At 39.6% G+C, this 23,905-nt stretch overlaps 1 protein-coding gene across 1 annotated transcript in view; it reads right to left on the bottom strand.

Moving 5' to 3' along the window:
- Positions 1 to 23,905, bottom strand: part of CNTNAP5 (contactin associated protein family member 5) — a 491,198-nt gene that overhangs the window by 228,837 nt on the left and 238,456 nt on the right. The window contains exons 8-9 of the mRNA XM_020805439.3: positions 8,266 to 8,530; positions 4,375 to 4,524 (exon numbers count right to left, since the gene is read on the bottom strand). Of these exons, the coding sequence (XP_020661098.3) occupies positions 4,375 to 4,524; positions 8,266 to 8,530 (415 nt within the window). The remainder of the gene's footprint in view (positions 1 to 4,374; positions 4,525 to 8,265; positions 8,531 to 23,905) is intronic.

Here is a 23,905-nt window from a genome sequence, read left to right as displayed (position 1 = left end):
AGGCAGATTTTACCAGGCATATCTTTCTTAAACATAAGTCAGGAAAGATGCAGGCTTCATTACAGCTGTTGTTTTAAAGTTACAGCTGTGGCAGCTGTGAATTGGACATCATACCTTGTTACACAATCTCTTCCATACAAGAGCTAACATTTGGCTGCTCTGACAGTAATTTCTGCACAGGTGCAATTCTAGATTGATATTGCTGATGAAGAAGAATTACTTTTCTCTCTTGCCATTCCACTACTAGTTGGTGCTGAAAGTGGCTTATAATTGTAAGATCTATTGTGGCACAAAGATTTGGGGGAAAGTGGCAGCTGGAACTCCTGTATTCAGGGGTAAGGCATTTGAGCACCTCCTTCTGAAATCAATTTGTCAGGGATTTGCCAAGATTCACAAATTTCTCCATATTCAGCTGGAATAGAAGTTGAAATCTGATTTTGAGAGTGTCAAAAACCGAGAGATTCATCCATCCTGATGAAGAGCTTTGAATGCTTGATATTTTAAAGTCTTGATTTGCATTTTCTGTATTCAAGCAATGCTGACTTAGGTTTGTCATCTCTCTCTCTCCCCCCCCCCCCTTAATAGGCATCCTTCAGTCTCGAGAGACTATGGTAACGTGCTCTGTATGGAGGACTTGGAACAGGGTCTAGTGTTTTGACTCTGTACGTGAAGCTGGAGTGTCCTCTCCAGGGCACGAAGCCTGGGTAAAATAATACCGAAGATAGGCTGTTACCCAAGCAGCAAATCCCCCCTCTCCACGTCACTGAAATAGTCCAATGGAAAGGCAAGAGCCAATACAACTGGTTCCAGCGACGTTGCAGGAGTTGACAGAACATAATGAACCCAGTTTCATTTTTAAGGCCTATACAACAGACATATATGAGTAGTACAACATGGACTCTGTCCAAGCTGGAAAGAGATGTGCTTATTAAATTTGTCCCATGTAATTAGGTAATAATTTGGTTTCAGCTCATCACTCAATTCTCAAAATTAAAAGCAAACACAAAAATAAACAAACCACACACCCATTTGTTCATATACAAGACAGAAAGAATTTAAGGTTTACATTTTTTTGAATGTGGGAGAGAAAAAAACTGACAGATTTTTCCTGTCAGCTATTCTGCCTCTTTCAACTCTGCCACCAGAAGCCAAAATGACCGAAGTAATAATCAGTAGCAACCCAAGTCAAGAGTTTCCCCCCCGCCCCCCAAGGAGACTGATCACTCATCAGGAGGCTCTTTCTCTGAGGGACCATTTCCCTGTAGTCCCATAGCTTCCCTCAGAGCTTCTATCTTCAGCCTGAGCTGTTCTCATAGATTTAGTTGGAGGTCTATCCTCTTGGTGGGACTCACACTCCAAACCTCAGTCAGCAGCACTCTCTGTCTTCCAGGCCCCTGACAGTCCAGAATCAGCAGGACTAGGCAGGTTTTTCATGTTTTAATGAAGAAGGAAATTTTTCCTGTGTGTCTCTGTGTGTGCATGTGTGCTATTTGGCTAATTTACTGCTGATGATTTTTTGTGTGTGTGTGAATACTGTTGCATGTTTTTGGAGCAGATTGAGTCACTGTTGCCTTGCCTCTGCATTTTTGGAGTAGTTTTTAAGGGTTCTTTAGGGCTTTTGGAATGCTAGAAACATCACTGTGTAACCCAGAATTAAAGAACATAGACAGGTCATTCCCTTTCAGGTAAAACAAAAGGTCTGATGTATGAAGAAAAAAAAAAATGAAAGAGGCACCCCTCAAAAGAACCTGAAATGAAATAAGTATGGACATTTTCATCAAGTACATTTCTACTACCAGGTTTATCCCAAGAGACAGTTTCAGCGCCCCTGGGTTGACCTCACTAGGAACCTGCCCTGGTGGGGCATGACAGAATTCAACTTTCATTTTATTCTGGTTCTATATCAGATTGAAAGACTTCTCCTCACGCCAACAGGGAAATTCACACATATTTTTGAGCATATTTTTATGAGAGTGTTCTTATACACACATTTTTATTCATGCTTTACCACCAACAAAAACATGCTTGAAGACAATTTTCAAATGTATGGCTCCTTTTCCCTTTGAAAGACAAGGATGTTGAGATAAAGGACTGAAAAGTTTATAGTGAAATGTGCTCTGTTTTCACAATTAGTCTCACATGGCAATGAATGGACATCTCCATAGGGAAATACTGTATGAACTAAACAGATTCTTTTTCATATCTAGGAATATGTGCATAATATAGGAAGGAAGAATGATCAGAATTAGTATAGCAGAGAGAGTGAGAGAGAAAGAACACTACTTTCTTTCCAAATCATCATTCCTGTCCAAGCCACTTCATAGCTATTACTGCCATGAATAAAGATACTATAAACTCAACAATTTATATCACCCGTCCTGTTATTCTAGAATTTTGATCCCAGGAGATCTTTACTCATGGCTGGCACTTAGAAGGTATCAAATAAACACACAGTTGCTAATTACGTGTTTATAGTTATGTGTAGTTAGATCATCATAGTAAACGATAATGCTAGGAAAATCTGAAGGTAGTATGGAAAAAAGGAAGGCAAAATATAAGATAAATTGACTCCATCAAGGAAGCCACTATCTTGACTTTGCAACAGCTGAGCAGGGTTGTTGAAAACAGGACATTTTGGAGGCCATTATCACTCAGGGTTGCCATGAGCTGCTGACAACTGTATGACACATAACAATAATAGTTTGTTCCTGAAATTATTTTTAAAACTAATAGAAGCTGTATTGTTTTTTTTAAAAAAAAAAACATATAATAAATGCAAGCAGGGACCTGCTCAGAATCTGGGCAAGGAGAAGAAGGGTTAGAGAGACAGAATAGAGGTTTCTTTGTTTTCTTCCTTCCTTCCTTCCTTCCCTTTCCTATCTTTGTCTTGCAAAAAAAACAAACACCTCTTTTTTTAAAAAAAATATAACTCTAAGACATTCTCAGCCACCATGTAAAATGGACACACTAGGTGAAGAAGTCTGGAAGTCAAGAAAGGTTATTTTTCAAAGCTCATTTCAAAGCAAGGAGTCCCTCAAGATACGCTGTGCCAAGAACACTGTGGCAGTAAAACCCTTAAAAGCCCATATTAGGCCTCTTCAAAGTCACCTTTGCTCAATGGTTTCATGGAATGAATTGGACCAAGGACTCCACGAATTCCAGTGCTCCTTGGAAGGCCAATCACTCAACCCAGGCATATATGCCCCATCCGTTTTATAGAAAATCTTTGATGAGCTATCAATAAAAGTTTAGTACAACTGAATCCCACCAAAAGAAATAAGCATACACAGTTGACACTTTTCTACCACTGATTTCAGTTGGATCCGAATAGGCCAAGTTTTCTATAAATATATGCTTGACGTGAAAATATATAATTCACTCTCCTTGGGAGGAGAATCTGCAACCCATGGTCTAGCATGGTCCACCAGCCCAACAAAGGACCCTTAATGACCCCTTTCTATATATAGAAAGGGGTCCCTAATAAAGCAATGGTTCCCTTGAACTTGCAGGATAGTCCTAGGTATTAGAGACAGCAAGAAGTCCTTATGCTAATATCAACAGGTCCAGAACTTATCCAGCTCTTCTGAAAAATCAAGTGACAATGGGTCCGTTTTTCTTCACTACTCTCTTGTGAGAAAGAGGAGGTAGAATAATTCTGCTGTTTCTCAGCCGATGCTTCCAGGTATCCTTTGGGAATGCTGGTGAAGACTAGAATGGAGAAGTATTCTCAGCTGGCTGTTCCAGATACCAGGATGCATTGCCTGAGAGCTTTTCTTTCTTCAACACTCTTGTCCACCAAGAGAAGAAGGGGGAGTGAAACCCAGTTTATGCCCAAAAAGTAAAGTGAAAATGCTCCAATCAGTGCCTGGGGATCTGATGATGTCATGAGGTCTGTGGACATACCATCAATGCTGTCTAGCCCAGGGGAGCTTGAGGTGCATGAAGGTGACCCTCAACTCCATTTTGCTTACTATCTCCTGCATTACACCATTATTCTCAGTCTTCTCCCAACTATTCTGCCATTACATTGATTTTTAAGTTTGCCAAGCTGTTTATAAAATAGACATATTTTTATAATAGTGGGAGGGAGACCTTTTAATTTCTCCACGTATTGCAGTTCTTTCTTTCTTCATATCCTTTGGCAGCTAAACCCTTGGGCATTTTGGTTCTCAGTCTTTAAGGAGGCAATGTGATATAAATACTCACAAACAGAATGCATGAAACAAACATGACAGTAGTTATTTAAAACACACACACACACACACACACACACACACACACACACACACACACACACACACACTTATCAACAAAAACAGAATCTGAGAGATTTGTTGTCCTTAACCATGGTTATTGCAGTGGAAACAAACATACCTCCAAAATAGTAGCTGTGCCCTGAATAAATCTGTGAAACAGTGGTTGCATGAACAGCAGATGCGACATCATTATCTAGAGTTAGGGTGATGCGATGTCTTCTGGCATTGATGTTGACTGAGTGCCACAGGCCATCATAGAGATTGTTCCCTGGGAAACAAGCAGAGAGTGCAAAACAGATGAACCAATCACAGGGGATGAGATGGAAGAAAAGGAGGAGGAGAGGCTTGTGAATAATTATTGTGCTTAGGGGAAAATAACAAAACTACCAGGCAGGTGATGCCAAAGGGACAAAAACGCAACAGGGATAAACAATTTTAAACTGATGAACAGTTGGTCCCATGAGTGTACTTCCCATGTTCACATGGACCTGATGTATGTGCCTGTACCTTCCCCATTCGGTTCAATGGAGAGGATAGATACACATGTATTCCTCTGTTCCCTATCAGTACTAGCATGGGTTAAAAAAAAGTTGATTTCACTTTATCTTAAATTCTTTTTTTTTAAATTCTCAAACCTATTTGGAATATAAAGAAAGCTGTAAATTTTAATGACGTTTTCAAAAAACACATTTACATGAAATGGCCTCCCTCCCACATTTACAGTGCTCAAATCAAGTTACTCTAAGCATGGAGAACTCCGTGTTGGATCTGCTTGTCATACAAGTTGTAAAAATGGAGAGACAGTCAGAAATAAAAGAGGTGGCAACCCTAACTCTGAACTAACATGTCTGAATGTACATAAAAAGATTGGAAGTCAGTTTTTTAAAGAGTTAACCACTCAAAATCTTGAGTCTGAATAGGCAGATTTGTCATTTGGGTTTCTCTTTAAAAACAAAAACAAAAAACACTCAAATATTTTCCATCGAAAATATGAAGAAATCTGTGAATTGTGAATTGAAGTAAATTCTGTTGTTTTTTTTAAATTTAACTGATCTGAATTTCTCATCAATACATTCCCATCACCCCTAAATGAAATAAGGAGCCCTTTTGTTTAGGATATTTTCTTTAGAGATAACGGTTGCAATCCAGCAGTAAGTCACAACGATAATAGACCCACTGAATCAGGCGAGTCAACACCTCCGTTGATTCAGTGGACCTAGTTGTTACGTGATACTGGATTCCAGCCACTGAAAATGCTGTGTTCTCCCTTCCTATCACCATGGAATGGTAGAATACTTTCCCCCTCATAGTCAAGGAGAATAATCATATACTGATATCTCTTCTTACAAAATCATTTTACATGCTATGCTTATTGGACATATATTCTCATCACCCACAGACATCTGATATCACACAGAGCTATCCAATTCTGAGGATCACATGGCAGGTTTAAAGGTTGGGAGTGGGTGGATTTCGCTTTGAATTGTGAACATCAAGAACTTTCATAGCATCTGTGTTTTAGAAGGCATCTGATCTATTTTCCAACTATATTCTAGCTAGTACACTTTCTAAAAAAGCAAATGGTTCCCAGCTGACATTATTTCCAAGTTTAGGATTAGAGCTGAGACATGCCTTTCTGCATTTCAGTGTTTTGTCCACATTTGTACGTTTGAAGAAGAAGGGCCCTTTTAAAAATCAATTCCAGGAAATTCACATGTATTTCTCAGATGGAGCTCATCACAGATCAATCAAGGAAATACGGACCCTACAAATGAGCCCACTAGTTGCTGTGGCTCAAACTTGCAACCATTGAGTTTACTGATGCCTGTTTCATCTGGTGAACCCCTGTACATCATGTTTTAACATTGCCCAGACAGTTTAGTATCCTCCACCCCTTTCTGAAGTGACTCCACCCACCTAGATTGGCTATTGACTCCTCCTGGCTAGGTTGGAGAACCCAAACCACAGTGAATTCCCCCCTTGCAACAGGCCTTGTTGAGTTCAACAAAAAAATTTTCCTTCCATAACTGCAACAAGTATCAAACAGAACGTGATGTAATATGCAGGCATCACAGAATCTGTGCATGCAGTCCTTTCGTTCAGAGGGCCACATCCCAATGAAATCATTTTTTTAAAAAAATAGTGGTGTCAGGAGGCAGCTAATGCTTGCTGACAGTGAGAATTTGAAATGGATTCAGGGATTATTTTCTCTCCTGAAAAAGATAAACTTGTCAGACCAACCCAAAAATAAAAAGGAAGTTATCTCCTTGGACCAGGAAGGAAGTTATCTCCTTGGACCAGGAATCTGGAAGTGAAAATCTGTGCACGGGAAATCCACACAAGCACCTTCCACCTTTCCGTCAGCCAACCATCAGGCATTTATTGTGCTATTAGAGAATAGCTGGATGAGTGACAGAGAACAAAGAAGAACATGTTGTTTGTAACACAACTCTGCTTAACTTTTATGCCTCCTGCTCTGGTTTTATTTGGAAATTATTCCTCTTGGATGTGTTTAAATGGTTGACTGTTTTCATTGATGACTAGACTGTTTTTGATTGTGTTTTATTTCACATTGATATTCTAAACCACCCAAAATAGTGCTTTGCACTAATGTGGCAGTATATTAATTAAATAAAGAAATAAAATAATAAATTAATATGGTTACCCATTTGTGCTCTGCAGATCCAAGACCAAGATTTGAACCTTGCAGATCAAAATAAGAGCGCCGAGAGTTTGGAGTACCCAAGGGCTTCTGTGACCATTACATTTGCTGGCAGAAGGTTTTTCTAAGCTCTGGTATATCTGATCCTTGGATGTGACCCTTGGTCCTTACTTCTGACTTACTCTTTAACCATCCCTTCTGGTGTGCCTTTCACTTCTGACTTCTGCCTCCTGGTTTAACCTTTGGTTCTAATCTACCCTTCATAGAATCATAGAATAATTGAGTTGGAAGGAGCATCATAAGGCCATTGAGTCCAACCTCCAACTCAATGCAGTAATCCAAAGCAGATCTCACAGATGGCTGTCCACTTTTCTCTTGAATGCCTCCAGACATACACCCGTCATATGTGGCTTCCAAAGAGTTCATGGCTCATTCTCCTTACATCACTACAGACTAATTAGTCAACGGTCCCTTTAGAGAGCCTTAGAACCAAGGAAATCACAATCCCTGAGCTTGTGTGAACAAGTTAGGAATATTTTCATCATCCAGTCAAGCTAAAAACGTAGGCCTTCAGCCACCCATGGAGGATGCAAGAGTCAAGGCCAAGCTGGGGACAAATCTAAGAACTGTTATGGGGCAGAGAAAAACACTAGAGCTTCTTTTGAAATGTGAGGAAAGCAGAAACAAAACTGAAGACATTTTAGCTCAGCTCTACTTAGGATTCTTTCATTTAAAAAAAAATCATTCACACACTGAAGACCAGTTTTGTTGTAGTAATTATGTATTTAATGCAGCTGAGAGCACAGTCCTTACTAAAGAAGACAGCTGAGGGCTACCTGAAGGCAATTCCAAGATCAGCCAGCACAAGAGGCTTCTAGCAGTATAAGGGACTTGTGTCCATTCCAAACCCACTATAGCTTGTGTACCTTTGAATTTGGATTGCCCCTCTAGGTCTTTGCAAGGTGTAGCTGTTAAGGTGCCATAGAATTTTAGAGGTGGAATTTTTTTTTGCTGTGTCAGAATGACATGGATGCTCCTTTGGAATGCAACAGTTTACTGTGTTATTTGTTACAACTTGTCTTTTGAATTGTATCAAATGACCTTCAGGCTAATATCAAGCCATTGACCACAAAGTAGCACATTGTTATCTTTCCCCCAGCTTGATTTACCAGACTACCTTTATTTTATTTCTTTGGCTTGCATCCTGCTCCCCCCAAAATTGACACTAATTAAAGTAACAATTGTTTGTCAAAACAAATGAGGTGTGAAGGTTCATATCACTGTTTTACAATTCTAGGGACAAGGGAGGGGAAATAAAAGGGCTGCAGGGGTGCAGACATGAAGTACCTGCAGTGATGGTCACGTATTTCTCTGATGCTTTCTGAATGACGAGGGCCAACTTTCCATGTTGGAGGTATAAAAGGAGCAAGCCAGAATCTTCAGACAGCTCAGTAGACAGGAGGAGACCATCCTTATTCCATGTACGAAACTGGAAACTGACTGATAGGCCATCAAGCTGGGGAGTGCCTGGTAACAGCAAGTAACTGCTGTTGGAGTTGTCAAAGGTGATGGGAGTGATTGGTGGTTCTGCACAGGCAAAAGTCACATTCCCCTGGAAAGTAATAAAATAGCAGAGTGTGAGTGGAGAGGGTGGGATGGAAGACACACAACAGACAACAATCAAGCTGTTTTCCCATTCAGCAGTTCTGAACACCCTGCTGTTATCTCAGCAGCAGGACCACAAGATAATGTGCCTCTGGGATTATAACTGCATACATAGACACATACTCAAGTATACAAGTCAAATGGACAGCAAAGGTAGATTTTTATTCATTTTCAAAATAGTCTCCACAATGAGTGCTCTATGGCTTTAAAAAATAGAAGCATCACTTTTACAGATTTTTACAGGAATGCATTCACAGTGGCACGGCTGGAAAACATAGCTTGAATGGGAGTAGTAGATACAATTCTGCATATCTTAACTATATGGACAGTATATCAGCAGTAGAGTGAGCAATGCTTTGCAAATAGATCTAAGGTTTAATCCTGAGAGTTGTATTCAATTTTGCAGCCAAGGAATGTGCGGTGCAAAAGTTTGGCTGTGGTCGGCTGCTTAGAAGCTCTTGTGCACAAATGGGCAGTGCTCTGTAGCATGGAGAGCTCTTGTATGCAGCTCAGCTATGCTTCCTCATCTGTCAATCAATTGCACACAATTGTGCCATGCTTTGCAGTCTGGGAATGGCAGTACATGGGCTTACACCTCTGTTGATATGGACAGAACTGAACTTCGTTTTTTATGTTAGGTTTGGAAATGTCCAGTTTGGTAAGAATTGCAGCTGGCCACATGCCCTTAAAAAAACACAAAGTTAAAAGGAATCCCTGTGCACTAGTGGTCTTGTCTAATATACAGTGATATTTCGTACATGTTGTGATCATTCATACATATTAGTTAGGATCGAAATAGAAAATGTAAAAATGTTGGAGATAAAGACAGTATAGACTGTGTGCAAAAGTTTCAATGGTTCTAAAACAACTTTTAGAAATTCTTAGAGAATAGGTCCCCATTGTACATGGCCAATTAATGAGGCCATGGTTTGACCAGATCTCACAGAGGTTTAAATAAACTAATACAAAATGTACCCAGCTTTTTGTGCAGCACTTTTGGGAAAGCATGGCCCTGGGTGGTTTACACGCAACTGAAGTGTGTTTACACAGCTGCCTTTAAATACTGCACAGAAAGCACTGAATATATGAGTGAATGATCACTGGAAGACTATGGCATCAGTAGTCCATAAAAAGGACTTTTCGAAACTCTAATATTATGCATCTTACTTAGCTTCCAGAAAAATCAAGTGTCATTGTTATCTTCCATAAATGTTTGTACATGCTAAGCAGAAAAAAGGAATGGCTAACAAAGAGGAGGAACACAAATCATCAGAAGCTTCTGCTTTTTTGTCTTTCTTAATATATTTACTGAATGTATGGTTGCTGTGAATTTTAAATTACAGTTGCTATAGGTCAATGGGTTGGAGCACATGGCTGTGGAGCCAAGGGTTGGATGTTCAAATGCCCACTGTGCCTCCCAGGACATGGGGGATGGGACAGATGAGATCACCTGGAATGTGCATGGCTGATGGGTTGCCTACCATGTGTGTGGCCTTAAGCAAGCTGCCCAGCCCTGCACATTATTACTCAGATGTAATCCTGTCTCCAGTGCAGTCTTAGTGACAGGTAAATGAGTGCAGGATTGTACCCATAGCCCCAGAGGCTGCCCTTAGACAGGACATGCATTCTGAGATGGCTCCATCACTTTTAATGAGGCAAGACAATCATTGCATTATAGAATAGACCATCTACATCAACGCTTGTACGTAGATATCCTTTGCTAGATGAGGATGAAAATAGCCCTCGTGTTGTAATGATCTCCTGTCATTTACAGATTTAAAAAGCTCACATTTAAAGAGCATTGGTTCAGAAGGCTTTCACTCTAGAAAACCAGATTCTACCACATATTTTCAAACTAAACCATTCCCAGAACAGTTCTACTGTAGTGCAAGGAGGTATCCCTGGAGCTTTCTAGCTATCCCTTGATGTTAACCGTACCTCAGATCTCAGTGCCCTCTTGCATGGCAGCTGAAGTCCCAGTGCCTTTGTTCTTGGTGATTCCATTGTAGTTGATTCAACCAAGTCAAATAACAAGCAATTAACAATAGGAAACACATCACTTCCAAAGAAAATATGGGGTTGGGCTGGGGAAACCTGTAACTGCTTGCTTTTGAACCAAGGCACTTTGTAAAATATCAGCTGAAATCTGATCAACTCATACAAGTAAGAGGCTTTGTCTGTAGCAGAGCCTCTCATTAGAGCTGGTATCTCATTCTGAAAGGACCATTAGAATGAACAAAAGATGGCTGATGCATGAGAAGCTTGTATATGATGCTTGGGGATCCCTTTACTGAAAGGCAATGATAGACTGGCTTATTACTTTTAACAGCTTTCCAGAATTCTTGGTTGACAATGGAATTTCTGGAAAGGGATTTAATTCACTGCTAGAGGAGAGAAAAGCTTCAATAGGATCTCCCTCTTCCTCTGTTTTTCTCTCTCTCTAGATTACAAAATAAATGAAATCAGAGCAAGAGATATGTGCATTTCCATGAGTTCACTTTGAATCATTTCTTATCTGCAACACTTCTCTGAACGATCAGAGTTGGAAAATTGAAACCTAATAAACTTCCTTTAAAATTATGATTGCTTCTTTGTTTCAACCAAAGATATAGTAGTATTGTCAGGGCTTCACTTTATCACAATTAGATGCTGGCTAATTGTGGTGGCACTGTAGGTTAAACCGCTGAAGCCTCTGTGCTGCAAGGTCAGAAGACCTGCAGCCGTAAGATCGAATCCACGCGATGGAGTGAGCCCCTGTCGCTTGTCCCAGCAAAGTGGACAGCAGCAGATTCCTAGGCTGCTTATGGGCCACTTGCTAACTTTGGGACTAAATGAAAAATCAGTACATTGGCAACACAAAGCACATATCACCAATCTTCTCAGAAACAACAAAAACAACTATTAGCAAATGCACATTGATATTTTCTTTAAAATAGGAGCAGACTAAACTGAGTACATATGGTGTAATGTCTAACCTCTGGATGTTTTAAGACATTATTAAATCTTTTATGCATGTTTGTTGGTCATTGTTCTATGATAATGGACCACTGTTTGGGGACATTTAGAGCCATGTGTCACTTTCAGTCATCTAAGAAGTTTCTACATGCGAAAAACCGATTAAACCATTTTTTTATTTCCAAGTGAAAAAAAAACCTTCAGCTTTGCTCTCCTTTTCATTTGCTGACATATGTGCCACACTATTGAGTACACTTATCTATCTATCTATCTATCTATCTATCTATCTATCTATCTATCTATCTATCTATCTATCTATCTATCTATCTATCTATCTATCTATCTATCTATCTATCTATCTAATTAATTAATTAATTAATTAATTAATTAATTAATTAATTAATTAATTAATATGCCGCCCACACTACCCAAAGGTCTCTGGGCGGCTTACAGCATTAATATGGTTATATCCAGTACAGGGCTATACTGTATTGTAATTATGGTTTAATCACATGCAATATAGATGAGACAGAGTGTCTATACTAAAGTTTGCTGAGCATATATAATACAATAACTGCAGCCGTGCAATTGGATCCATATGATTATAACCATACTACCCCCCCTCCTTTGATACCACCAGAATTCTCTTGGATCCAGGAGGTGAGCTTTGCAAGGCTGAGGGTCAGGACCATTTGAAAAATGGCACAAAGTCTTTTTTGAATCAGTGGATATTATAGCTAAACCCACTTAAATAGAAAACCAAACTTTGTGCTGTTGTGTAATAGGATAAGAGGTTTCTACCCTCCAGAGAGGAAGCAGGAGATTGGATCTGTCTAACAGCTAAAATCTCCATCGAGTGCTCATCTGGCATTTGAGAACTCCATTGAGTCCAGTGTTTCCAGTCTGATTAACGATTCCTTTAACAGGTACTGAAATCTACTCCAAAGGGGCTTCTGCTGCTTTTATTATGATTTGAACTTCCTAAATTCAGACAATTAAAGGGAGATATTTAACATTTCCTCAGTAGATGCTGTCCCGACCCTCATCTGCTCAGACAAGAATTCTGCCACTATCTATTTCCAGGAATGAAAAGATAAGCAAGGGGAATGTCTTTGTTGCAAGCAAATCCTTGTAAGAATGAGTACTGAAGCTGAAATGAGTTGTTTAGTCAAAATCATTACAAGAGAGGTAGGGCCCATTCAAGTCTACCTTTGAATATGATATCTTCTTAATTTAAAATATATAACTGTGGAGATGGGGATGTATTATAAAGGATACCAAAGTACCATCTGATAGAAGCTGTTGGTACTCACTTAGTAAAACCCCAAGGAAACCCTGCACTGCTTGACCAACAGAGAGTCTCTGCAATCTCAATGAAACCAGATATGTGGAATGCATGAATGAGCATTACGTATTACTTTCTTTGTTAAGTATTGTGCTTGTTTTATTACCTTGTAGACAATTTTTTTTAATCTGAAGAAAGTTGGCACTTGGAAGTGCAAGTGATGAATACATAATTAACATTTCACATGCATAACCTAGAGATATAAACACAAATGTTCAACTCCTAAGTCTATTCTTATACATCCCCTGAATGAGAGATGAAGATGCCCTCCTGAATAGAGATGGGCATGAACCACAGTACAGCGTTCAGCCCAGTCCAGTGCAGCACTCACACGGGCATTGAATGGGCACTGTACATGCCCCTCTCTCACCTCTATGCACTTGCCCATTCCCCAACTGAAACATGCTTCCCTTCCTTGCCTTCTCAGAACAATTGCCCATTCACCAATTGTAATTGCAGTGTGAACTTCCCTCCTCCATCTCCTCTGGCAGCCACCCACTCAGACAAAGAGGTGGGGCAGGGGAGCTTGTAGCTCTGCCTTTGAGTGGGCAGGTGCCACTGCAGTTGGCGAGTGGGCGATCATGCTGAGGAAGTGAGAGAGGGAAGCTGGGGAATGGGTGAGTGCACAGAGGAGGTAGAAGAAGGGAGTGTATAGCACCTGCCCCAAACTGGGCTAAACCACCAAACAAAGGGAGAACATCGGAAAGGCACAGAAAACAAAGGGAGCGCATCACCTGCCCAACCACTGTCTATATAAGTTTTTAACGTTAACTCATTTGAAGGTTTTATGATTAGACACTTGTCAAGTGTTCCTTTTAAATATCCGAACACCCTTTGTTTTCTCTGCATTTCCGATGGGTCTTGCATGCTTGATTGCTTTTATTCCCCCCCCCTTCATCTGGAAGGGATTAATCATGTCTCCAATGAGTCTTGCAGTGATTATTTTTTTGTGTGTGCTTTTTTTCCCTTTGGCTGGAAAGGATTAATTGCATTTTAATGCATTTCATGGCAAATGGTGCTTCGACTTATGAGCATTTTGAGTTACGACCATCTTCCAGAACCAATTAAGTTCATAAGTCAAGGCACCACTGTAATACAATAGCCCCATCACAAATCCTTGGTTTAAGAACCCCAAGCTTCCATTTTCTCTGCATGGGTTGTTACAAGATATGTTGTACTCAAGCAAGGTAGATACAAAATGCATGTATATGTGTATGTTATGGACAATTATGAAAGGTGCCTAAATGTACATTTGTAATTTGTACATTTCTTGTTATCCTTGATTTTTTTATCAGATGCAAACCTTGGTATTTTCTTCCTGCACTAAAATTTGTGTGCATTTTAATGCCTTTTCCTAATGTGCACATTTAATTGAGCATTTTAACAAACTTGTCATGGTTTGAATGCTTCCCCTCCAAATCTGTGCATTTTAGCTGATAATATTTTAAAATAAGCAGTGTTTTGTGCCCACTTGATTCATCCATAAATGCTCCAGAAGCCTCACAAACATACATATTTTAAAGCCAAAGTGAATTCCCCCCTTGCAACAGGTCTTGTTGCGTCCAACAAAAATCTTGTCCTTTCCTAACTGCAACAATTATCAAAAAGAAGGTGATGTAATATGCAGGCATTACAGAATCTGTGCATGCAGTCCTTTCGTTCAGAGGGCCACATTCCAAAAGAAGTGGTGTCAGGAGGCAGTTAATGCTTGCTGACAGTGAGAATTTGAAATGGATTCAGGGATTAATTTCTCTCCTGAAAAAGAGAGAGAGAGAAAAAACATTTTTGTCAGACAAAAAAGAAAGAAAGAAAGAAAGAAAGAAAGAAAAAAGAAAGAAAGAAAAGAAAAGAAAAGAAAAGAAAAGGAAGTTATCTAGTTGGACCGGTAATCTGGAAGTGAAAATCTGTGCAAAGGAAATCCACACAAGCACCTTTTCTGTCAGCCAACCATCAGGCATTTATTGTGCTATTAGAGAATAGCTGGATGAGTGACAGAGAACAAAGAAGAACATGTTGTTTGTATGCTTTTCAGAGAGGCCTTTCCACACAACTCTGCTTGACTTTTATGCCTCCTGCTCTGCTTTTATTTGGAAATTATGCCTCTTGGATGTGTTTAAATGGTTGACTGTTTTCATTGATGACTGGACTGTTTTTGATTGTGTTTTATTTCACGTTGATATTCTAAACCACCCAAATAGTGCTTTGCACTAATGTGGCAGTATATTAAATAAATAAACAAATAAAATAATTAATTAATATAGTTACCCATTTGTGCTCTGCAGATCCAAGACCAAGATTTGATCCTTGCAGATCAAAATACGAGTGCTGAAAGATCCAATTCAGGAGGCATATTTATAAGATCGATGTGGTCGCAATAGCAAAATTTATATATATTCTAAAGCTACTTCAAGGACATGGGCACAGAAGTGCAAGGATGGCCTTCAGTGATCATCAAAAGCCAAGATGCTGAGAGTTGAATGTCTTTCTCTCAAATGCACTCCCCTGCACATAAAAGTATCAGATAACAAAAAAAGAAGTGCTCACAAGAGTGAAATTTCATCCCTTTGAGAGACTTGGAAGATCATATGCTTGAGTAAGCAATGTTGAATTTTCTTTATCCGAGTCGCCTAAGCTTTTAGGTCACTGGCCAAGAGCGCAACAAAAGATTTTACAGCCTGTGCTTTTGCCGTAACCATACATTATTGCTTCATTACCTGGTCCACTAGCTGAGGCTTAGAGGAGAGCAGAGGCCAATTTTAAAAATCATCAATCATTCTACTAAGTACTGAAAGGAGGAGGAAACCAGAAATGGGAATTATGGACAGAACACAATGTGGATCACTGGATATTTCCATCTTTTGAACATAGAAGAAAGTAGACCTGAATCCATACTTTTAAATTCACCTTGGTTGGAAGGAAGAAGACAGTGGAAAGTCGCAGATTAGCGCAAGCATAGATTTAAGCCTTCATGCCAAACCAGAGGTACGGTAATGAAAAGCTCCTTATAGCTTCTTCTTCACAAAAAAAAAAAGATTTTAAAACTTGCACTGAAACAGACCAGTTTAGGGGGAATTGCTTATACTAGAAGTCCGACTGTCTCCTGCTTTTTCAAAATTCAGTTTCACCTTCCACTCTAAATGCCAAAGCAAATTTTTAGTCACAAAATGGATGCTGCTTTTTCCATCTGTCTAAATTGCTTGCATTAAAACATTTGCTAATTGTGGACTGAATAGTGCAGTTACTCATTCAGCTCAAACATTCAGTTCAAAGCAGGGGAAAAAAGGGGAGAAAACCAAAGAAACAACATTGCAACTATGCAGGGCAAATAAAGGAGCCACTCTGTGTTTATGGGCATGTAGACTGGTATATGGATCACGGTTGGTACAGCTTCTTTTGAAACAAATTATGGCATCCAGAGATGTTTCTACTCAGATCAATCCATCTTTCCCAATGTTCCCTCGGTGTGCACGCACATGCACAGAGCACTTCACTAGTATCACACAGTGGCAACCAGTATTGATTCCCATTTACTTCTGGGTTTCTGATCAAACCTCACCCCTCCTCATGCACACGGGGTGAGGCTCCTGTGCAGTAAGACTGAAAATTAGAGGGAATGTTGATCCTGCCCTTTTAAGAGTTTTGCACACCTTTCTGGACCAGCACTAGGGATTATATTCCTTTTGGTATGATTTAGCAGTCTTCTAATTAGCCTGTTAGCCTAAGTGTACACTTATTCTTTTATTTATTTAAAGTATTTATGGCACATTTCTTCTAAAGGATCCAAGGTGATTTACAGTATTAAAAGAAACGAAGTTAAAAACCAAATAATAAATTACAAGTTTTAAAAAAGCATCAAACAAATATCATATTAAAACTTATAATAAGAAAAATATTAAAAACATAAGTAAAATGCTCCTTTTAAAAAATCCTCTTGTCCAACCAGTCATTTAATGATGAATGATGACTGCAAGAAAGGATGGGTAAGGAGACTATGTCATGGGCTCTGCCCACACAAGGCACCACAACCCTAACAGAGCCCCAGGTGAGAAAAATGAGGTTCCTTGCCTCCCATCTCCCTAACCTCCACCCCAACATTTTCCTTTTGTGCTAGTGCTGCTGCTGCAAACTTACCCCACTGTCACTGTCCTCGGCTGTTTCCTTATTAGCAAATGAACTGGGTTAAACTTACATGCAAGCAAACCTTACATGTGAATAAATTGGCACCCAAAATACTTGTGTGGACCCTACTCACAGCATAATAAACATCTCCAGTGCGAATGGAAGGATTGCTTAAGTGAGAGATAAAATATCTTGCACTGAGGATAAGAATCATTAAGTGAGAATTAGACCACTCCAAATTCCCCTGTCTGGACAGGCCCTATAATTAAAAGAACTCATTCAGAAGATGTCTAGCCAACTTTTGCAAGTTCAATTTACAGAAATGTGAAGTTCCCCATAAGTTGTTGTCTCTAATCAGAAAGCAGGTATTTCTTGACATAGCTGAACAAGCCAATGGAATGTCAGCATTTCTGTAAGCAACACCTTCCAAGAAATAATAACTTCTAAGGAATAATACATTGTGTCCAGGATCCTGCTTGATTTACTCCCCATCTAACTGCAAACATGGAACTAACTGTGGCAATTAGCCGTGGGCTATTCATATTCATATTCCTGGGGATATGAATATGAATTGTGGCACCACAAGTACCATGGAGGCTCATTCCCTTCCCTGAGATCTAGCTGATCCACTCACCATCCACTGCTTGGTACTTGGCTCTGTCATCATGGCACCCGTCTGGCTCTTTGCTGCCTCCCCACACAGCTGACCATTTTGGTGAGGAGGCGGGATGGGGAGTCCCTCCAATCAACTGATGAGTGGTCGGCTGCAGGGGAGGCTGAGGAGAACTGGCCAGGCTCCTTCCACAGGTGGCATAACAACAATAACAACAGAACCGAGCACCGTGTGGCAAACAGTGAGTGGACTGGCTGGTTTTGGAGAGAGGGGATGAGCTGCTCACTGGAGTAAGTGGTTTTTTTTTAAAAAAATGCATGCATTTATTTATCTGTTTGTTTGTTTCTTTGGACAGTAAGTTGGACAGGATACTGGCTTATCTCGTTATCCCCCCTCCCTTTTTAAAAAGAGTAAATGCTTTCAAATAATAGCAAACCAGCAAATGACGTCTCATTTATTTGTGAAGAAATGTTTCCCTAGAACCCAAATACTAATAACATGGCACTTCGAGAAACACCGAAAGTCAGGCTTTATGACACACACATCCCACCATAGCTAGATGTGAGGGAGAAGAAACCACAGACATAGACGAAGAAGTCGTCATGACACATACTACTGATGTATGCCTTCAGAAGAAATTATACTCTTGTTAACAGGGTTATGACAGTTGGGTTTCTTTCTACACATTTCTCACACAATGGATTGTAGGCAGAAGAATAAATAAGAGGTGGACAATTTGTCAAAGCGAACCTTTACCTTTACCTTCGTCTAAGTAAACATAGGCAAAGAATTAATTAAAAGATGCAAATACTTCATGTAACACAATAGGAAATGAGATTATGATTATTTTGCAATCTGGCACACAAACAACTATGGTCCAGTCCTTCCCACTCATAAAACAGATCAATTAATATGCCCTAAATTTTGTTTTACTATGAAGGGAATGGTAAGCCACTTCTGACTATTCTCTACCTGGAAAACCCTGAAAAGGGTTTCCATGATTCAGAACTGATTTACGAGACTCATTTTTTCTTTCTACCTCACTGTACTTTGTTAACAAATTTAATTCAGCCTCATTAGAAGTCATCTCCTTACTACTCAAACTTGAATTTCGCAGCTTTATCATATCCCTCCCAACTTCTATCCCTCTCAACAGAGTTCCAGAAAGAAGGTGGGTGGCCTTATTTTGCTTTACATTTTTAAATATATTTCTAATGCCCCCTGTAGCAACACATCTCAGGGTGGAGCACAGTTGATGAAACTATTTTAAAAGAAATCAAAACAATTTTAAAACAATAAAAATGTTTTATAAGAATTGGGTTACTTTAATTGGAGACTCCCTGTCTCTCATCTGTGGACCAAACATCCCTATATCTTGTGACAGAATCCCAATCAGGTTTGGGAGAGAAGCTAGCCTTGAGAAGAAGTCCCAGAGACTGGATCTTTTACTGCAAATTTATGACAAAAATGTTTTTCTCAAAGATGCTACAGGAATACCTAGGAGGAAAATGAGTCTTCTGGAAGTACAACTCTCACTTATTTTGCCCTCCCAAAAATAGCTTTTTAAAATTAAAAATGGGCTTTATGTAACCCAAGAATCTCAAAATTCCCAACCAATGTGGCATAGTGCGGAGAATCCTGGGCCAGAATTTGGAGGATATGGGTCCAAACCCCTTCTTGGTGTAGACCTGGCCAACCAGGCATCAATGAGCAACCTTGGATTAGTTATTTTCTTCAACCCACCTCAGCGGGTTGTTCTGAGCATAAAGAAGGGAACCATAGAACCACCTTGAGTTCACTGGATGTGATCAAAATGTAATAAACAAATAAGCTGTGAAGCAAAAAAAAAATCCAAACTTTAGGATATTGCATCCTCATAACAAGACTAGGAAAGTATTGCTGCTTCACTGCAGTCTAGTATGATGTAGTAGACTGAACCTGATGACCAATAAGTTTTAATTTCAATTGGAAGTTAGAGTCAATGGGAAATTAGTAAATGAACATTTTTGTAAGTTTGATTTAGTGAGTCTGTACTAGTTTAGACTGGACTTAGACCTCCCTATTATATGACCTGTGGATCTCTTTTCTTTGCAGGTGTGCTAATGCTGCTTTAAAGACTTCTCATTTTTCATCAGAGGATTCTTAGTTCCCTGTAATACAGTGTGCCAGCAAACAGTGTCTAGCTTTGTTTGTGAGCCTGATACCATGAGATGTTCAGTTATAATGGCCCTATAAATTATTCAACTTACAGTGCTACATACAGACAAAGGTAGCTTGGCATCGTGTTCTTCCCTTCCCCAATTCAACCATTGTTGCAAGGTTCTTTTTGAAACAGAAGAGAATTCTATTTGTTATCACATTTTGTGATATGACATTGAGGTCTATGCTTAAGTTCCTACAAGGAATTCTCAAGCCCTTAAGTTCACCTAAAATATCTCATTGAGGGCCGGTCTGTGAATGTTGCCAATAATGAGGTAGAGGAACATATTGTAGCCCTAAAAATCAAAGGTGAAAGATGCAGATTTTGAATGCTTCAACTTTAATAATAAAAAGCCCTGTGCAAATAGTAATATAATATGGATAAAAATTGTATCACAGCTCATTTCTCTCTCTGATGTTTCATACCAGTGAGAATTTAGAAATACAATTCCTCCTGCAGCAGGGACAATTGTACACCTTTGGAATCTTATCCCCAACTCGTTCTGTTAATATTCTACAGAATACCTTTAAAGAAAAGATAAAAAACAAAAATAGAAACCAGCATTTTAACAGCCAAAAAGGAGAGGTTTCTTTCTGCTGCAAAGTTTGCACACTACAATCCATTTGATTTGCTTTGATAATAATAGGCTATTAAGATGAAAGGTACTCAGTCTTTGAAACAGGAGAATTTAACATATAAGCAGAAATACCGAAGGTAGTTGAAAACACTTTGCTTGTGCAAGGTGTTTAAAATTCACAGAAAAAGAATAAGTTATTAGCTCCCGTTCACCTTCCCCTTGTAATTTTTCCTTATTCTGTTGATGCTACCATGGTGTGTTTATTTCCCAAGACAGTTAATTTCATTGCCACCATGACCACTGTTATTTTGAATTGTCATAGCCATCTGACACTAAAGCCTCAAGCTCATATGAGAGAGAAACACACACCTGCTCGTTAAAAAAAATAAAAATAAAATCCTTTTCATTTTGGTATTAATCTCATCATCAGCTGAGGCTCCTTGTGGTACTTAATGACTGAAATCAAGTTTACAGATTCATGTCTTGGATTAAATGGTGCAGACACAGCAGAATGGCACTGGTGTCAATCTGCAGCTCAATTTCTGTTTCACTTGTATTTCCCCCACTTTCTCCCCTGCTGGTATGAGAGAGCCCTATAAGGCAGCCAAGGTGTAGCAGACTTCAAAAGGCCAATGGGCATGGTATTCTTTGAGTCACCCTTACAAAGACAACAAAGGCAACCTGGTTTCCCACACCTTCTGTCTCCTGTCTCTTTCACCAAACTCTCCTGTTTCAGGGATTTGAAAGGTGAATAGCGTCACCACCACAATATAGACTTTGATGATTTATGACAGTGGGGCAGAAAAGGAAAGGCTGGTTCATTTCTAAGGTAAAGAACATAGTCTCTTTCATTTTGAGTTTATCTTTCTCTTTCCTCACTTCCAATCATAATGTGTGAAAGTGAGATTTAAAACACAAATCCATAAGAATGCTGTTCCACCCCATTAATGCCCCTAGGTTCTTTGTTGTAGCCCATGGTCACCCCAGAACCACATAAATACCCTGATTTCATTCATGTATACATGGTTATATTTAGTCAGAACTTAAAAAGAGACCATAGAACATAGCAGTGAATCTTTGGATATGTAGACATTTTTGAAGAGACAGCAGGGAGAAAGCTGTGAGAAGACATCCACTAATGTTAACTAGCTTCTTCATAAAACACAATCTAGGAATAACCAACAGATAAATTGAAGGGTGTGTGCCACACTGCCACCAGAAAAACCTACTTCCCCTGAAGCCTCTGTTTTCTGGCCCTGGAACTAGCCACCCTAGTGGTACAGCTCTGCTCATGTATGGTTGATTATGTCATCATCAGTGGCGTTTTATTGCTAATTAAAAGGTTCTAATTCCTCTCTCCAGAAACTGGGACTGCCAATGATGATTAAAGACTCCTATGCCCAGAGCCCCAAAGTCTTCCTCAGGATGAAAGGTATCCTTAGGGAGGCTTGGAAGTGGTGGAGGGGAGGTGGAAACTTTTAATTAGCTCTAAAAGGCCACAGTTGATGACATCATCAGCCTTGCATCAGCTGCACAAGAATTCGGCCATTTTAAAGCAATAGGTTACAATTTTTCTAAATGTTGTACTCCTGTAACATTGCCCTGGAGTTGTTTTGGGTAACTTTTCTTTTTAAAATGTATTTTCTTAAATTAATGGTTTAATTATAATAATAATAATTGTATGCTGTCAAGTTGATTCTGACTTATGACAACCCTTTTCAGGATTTCCTAGGTAGAGAAAACACAAATGTAGCTTATTATTTCCTTCTTTTGAGGGTTCCCAGGGACTGTGAAGCTGGCCAAAGGCCACATAGGCTGGCTTTTCTCCCAGGAGGCAGAGAGGGGAATCAAAATCCCAAACTGTGGCTCTGCAGCCATATACCTAAGCTATCTAGCTAGCAAGTTATTTAATTAATATTTTAGAAGTATCCAAAGAAGTAACATAGCACTAAGTAATTTAAAACGTTACTCTTACAGTAATCACAAAGGGGCACATTTCTAAAAACCAGACAGTTTAAAAGTTATTTTTTTAAAAAATGTAGCATTGTAATCTGTGGAATGTTTAAAATACAAGTGGAAAGAATGTGGACACAGAACTTTCACAAGTTATAGCCACACGCTTGCAGTGGGATGCTCATCTGTTTGTGGAGGATTTCCACATACTGTAGGAATCTGGAAAACCAGGGTTGTCATCAGCTGGAGAATCTACATGAATAGAAAAGATTCTTGCTCAAAAGGTATCTCTGCTTCCCATGGAAGAGGAAGGGGACAGCAGTAAGAGCAGTGGGGTTAGGGTGCTTGTCCTTGTTCCCTCCCTTTAAAAATCTGCTATTAATAGAAGCAGAATGGTTGAATCAGGCCAAAATAGATACACACAATCCGGTAGAAGCATAACCTTGTTCTTCACAGGAAGTTTGATGGTACTGGAATCCTTCCAGGCCTGTGTGCCTATTTTTCTGATTACATACACAAATTTCCCCCCCTTTTTTCATGATGTCAACCAAACAATAATAGGACTCTCTCTTGCATTATGTTGCATTCAGTTTTCACACTGAGAAAGTTCAAACTGCAAAGTAGCCAAAGCATTTCCAACTTCAAAATGGTGACTTCACAAACGTTGCATCTGGACTCATATCCTGATAGGGGTGGTGAATATCCAGGGGCTATCCTGCCTAGAGAATTCTGGGAATAGTATTCCAAAAATACAAATATGCACCTTCTAGTAGGAATTGTTCTTTCCTAATGTACTAGGGAATGGATATGTCAATGGTTCTCCAAAGTCAACAGTTTCATGAGTTTCCTACCAATGAAGTAATAAGTAATGCATGCCACAAGCCTGCCATAAGAAACAGTGCAATATTGAATTTCTTTAAGAATTTTGAACCATTATATAGCTTGTTATTTAGATAGGTAATTTTGGGTTTAACAACAACAGTATAAACCAAAGCAGATGAGAATTAAGTCTACACTAGACATGGGTCATTCATATTTGTACCCTGGGGATACAAATACAAATAGCAGCACCACAGATGCCACAGAGGCCCATGCCCTTCCCCCACAGAACTGACCATTCTCTTGGCTCTGTTATCATCATTGTCAAACCAATCGTGGAAGGAGCCCAGATGGATCTTCCCACCTCCCCATGAAGCCAACCACTCATTGGCTGAGCTGAGATACTCCTCAACCTGCCTCTGTGTTGCAGTGATTGACTGCACAGGGAGGCGGGGAAGAGCCAGCTGGGTTCCTTTTACAATTGGTGCAACAATAACAACGGAGCTGCGCTGTGAACTATGAGTGGACCAGCCACTTCTGGGGGGTAGGGAATCGACCTCCATGGATCTGAATATTCTTCTTCAATGTGTGTTCCAGAGTTTGGGCTTTTTACATTCATAATGAGTTTAAATATTTCCCCTCTATGTCAACTCTCTTCAGTTCCTTCTTTCTACGGCCTATTTTAAGCACAAACCCTGTAGCTCTCAAAGATACACCTGCATTTTTCAGTGCCTTTTAGCC

This window comes from Pogona vitticeps, chromosome 1, assembly GCF_051106095.1.
Source record: "Pogona vitticeps strain Pit_001003342236 chromosome 1, PviZW2.1, whole genome shotgun sequence".
Lineage (NCBI taxonomy): Eukaryota > Metazoa > Chordata > Lepidosauria > Squamata > Agamidae > Pogona > Pogona vitticeps.
This window is presented reverse-complemented; position numbering and strand designations above follow the sequence as displayed.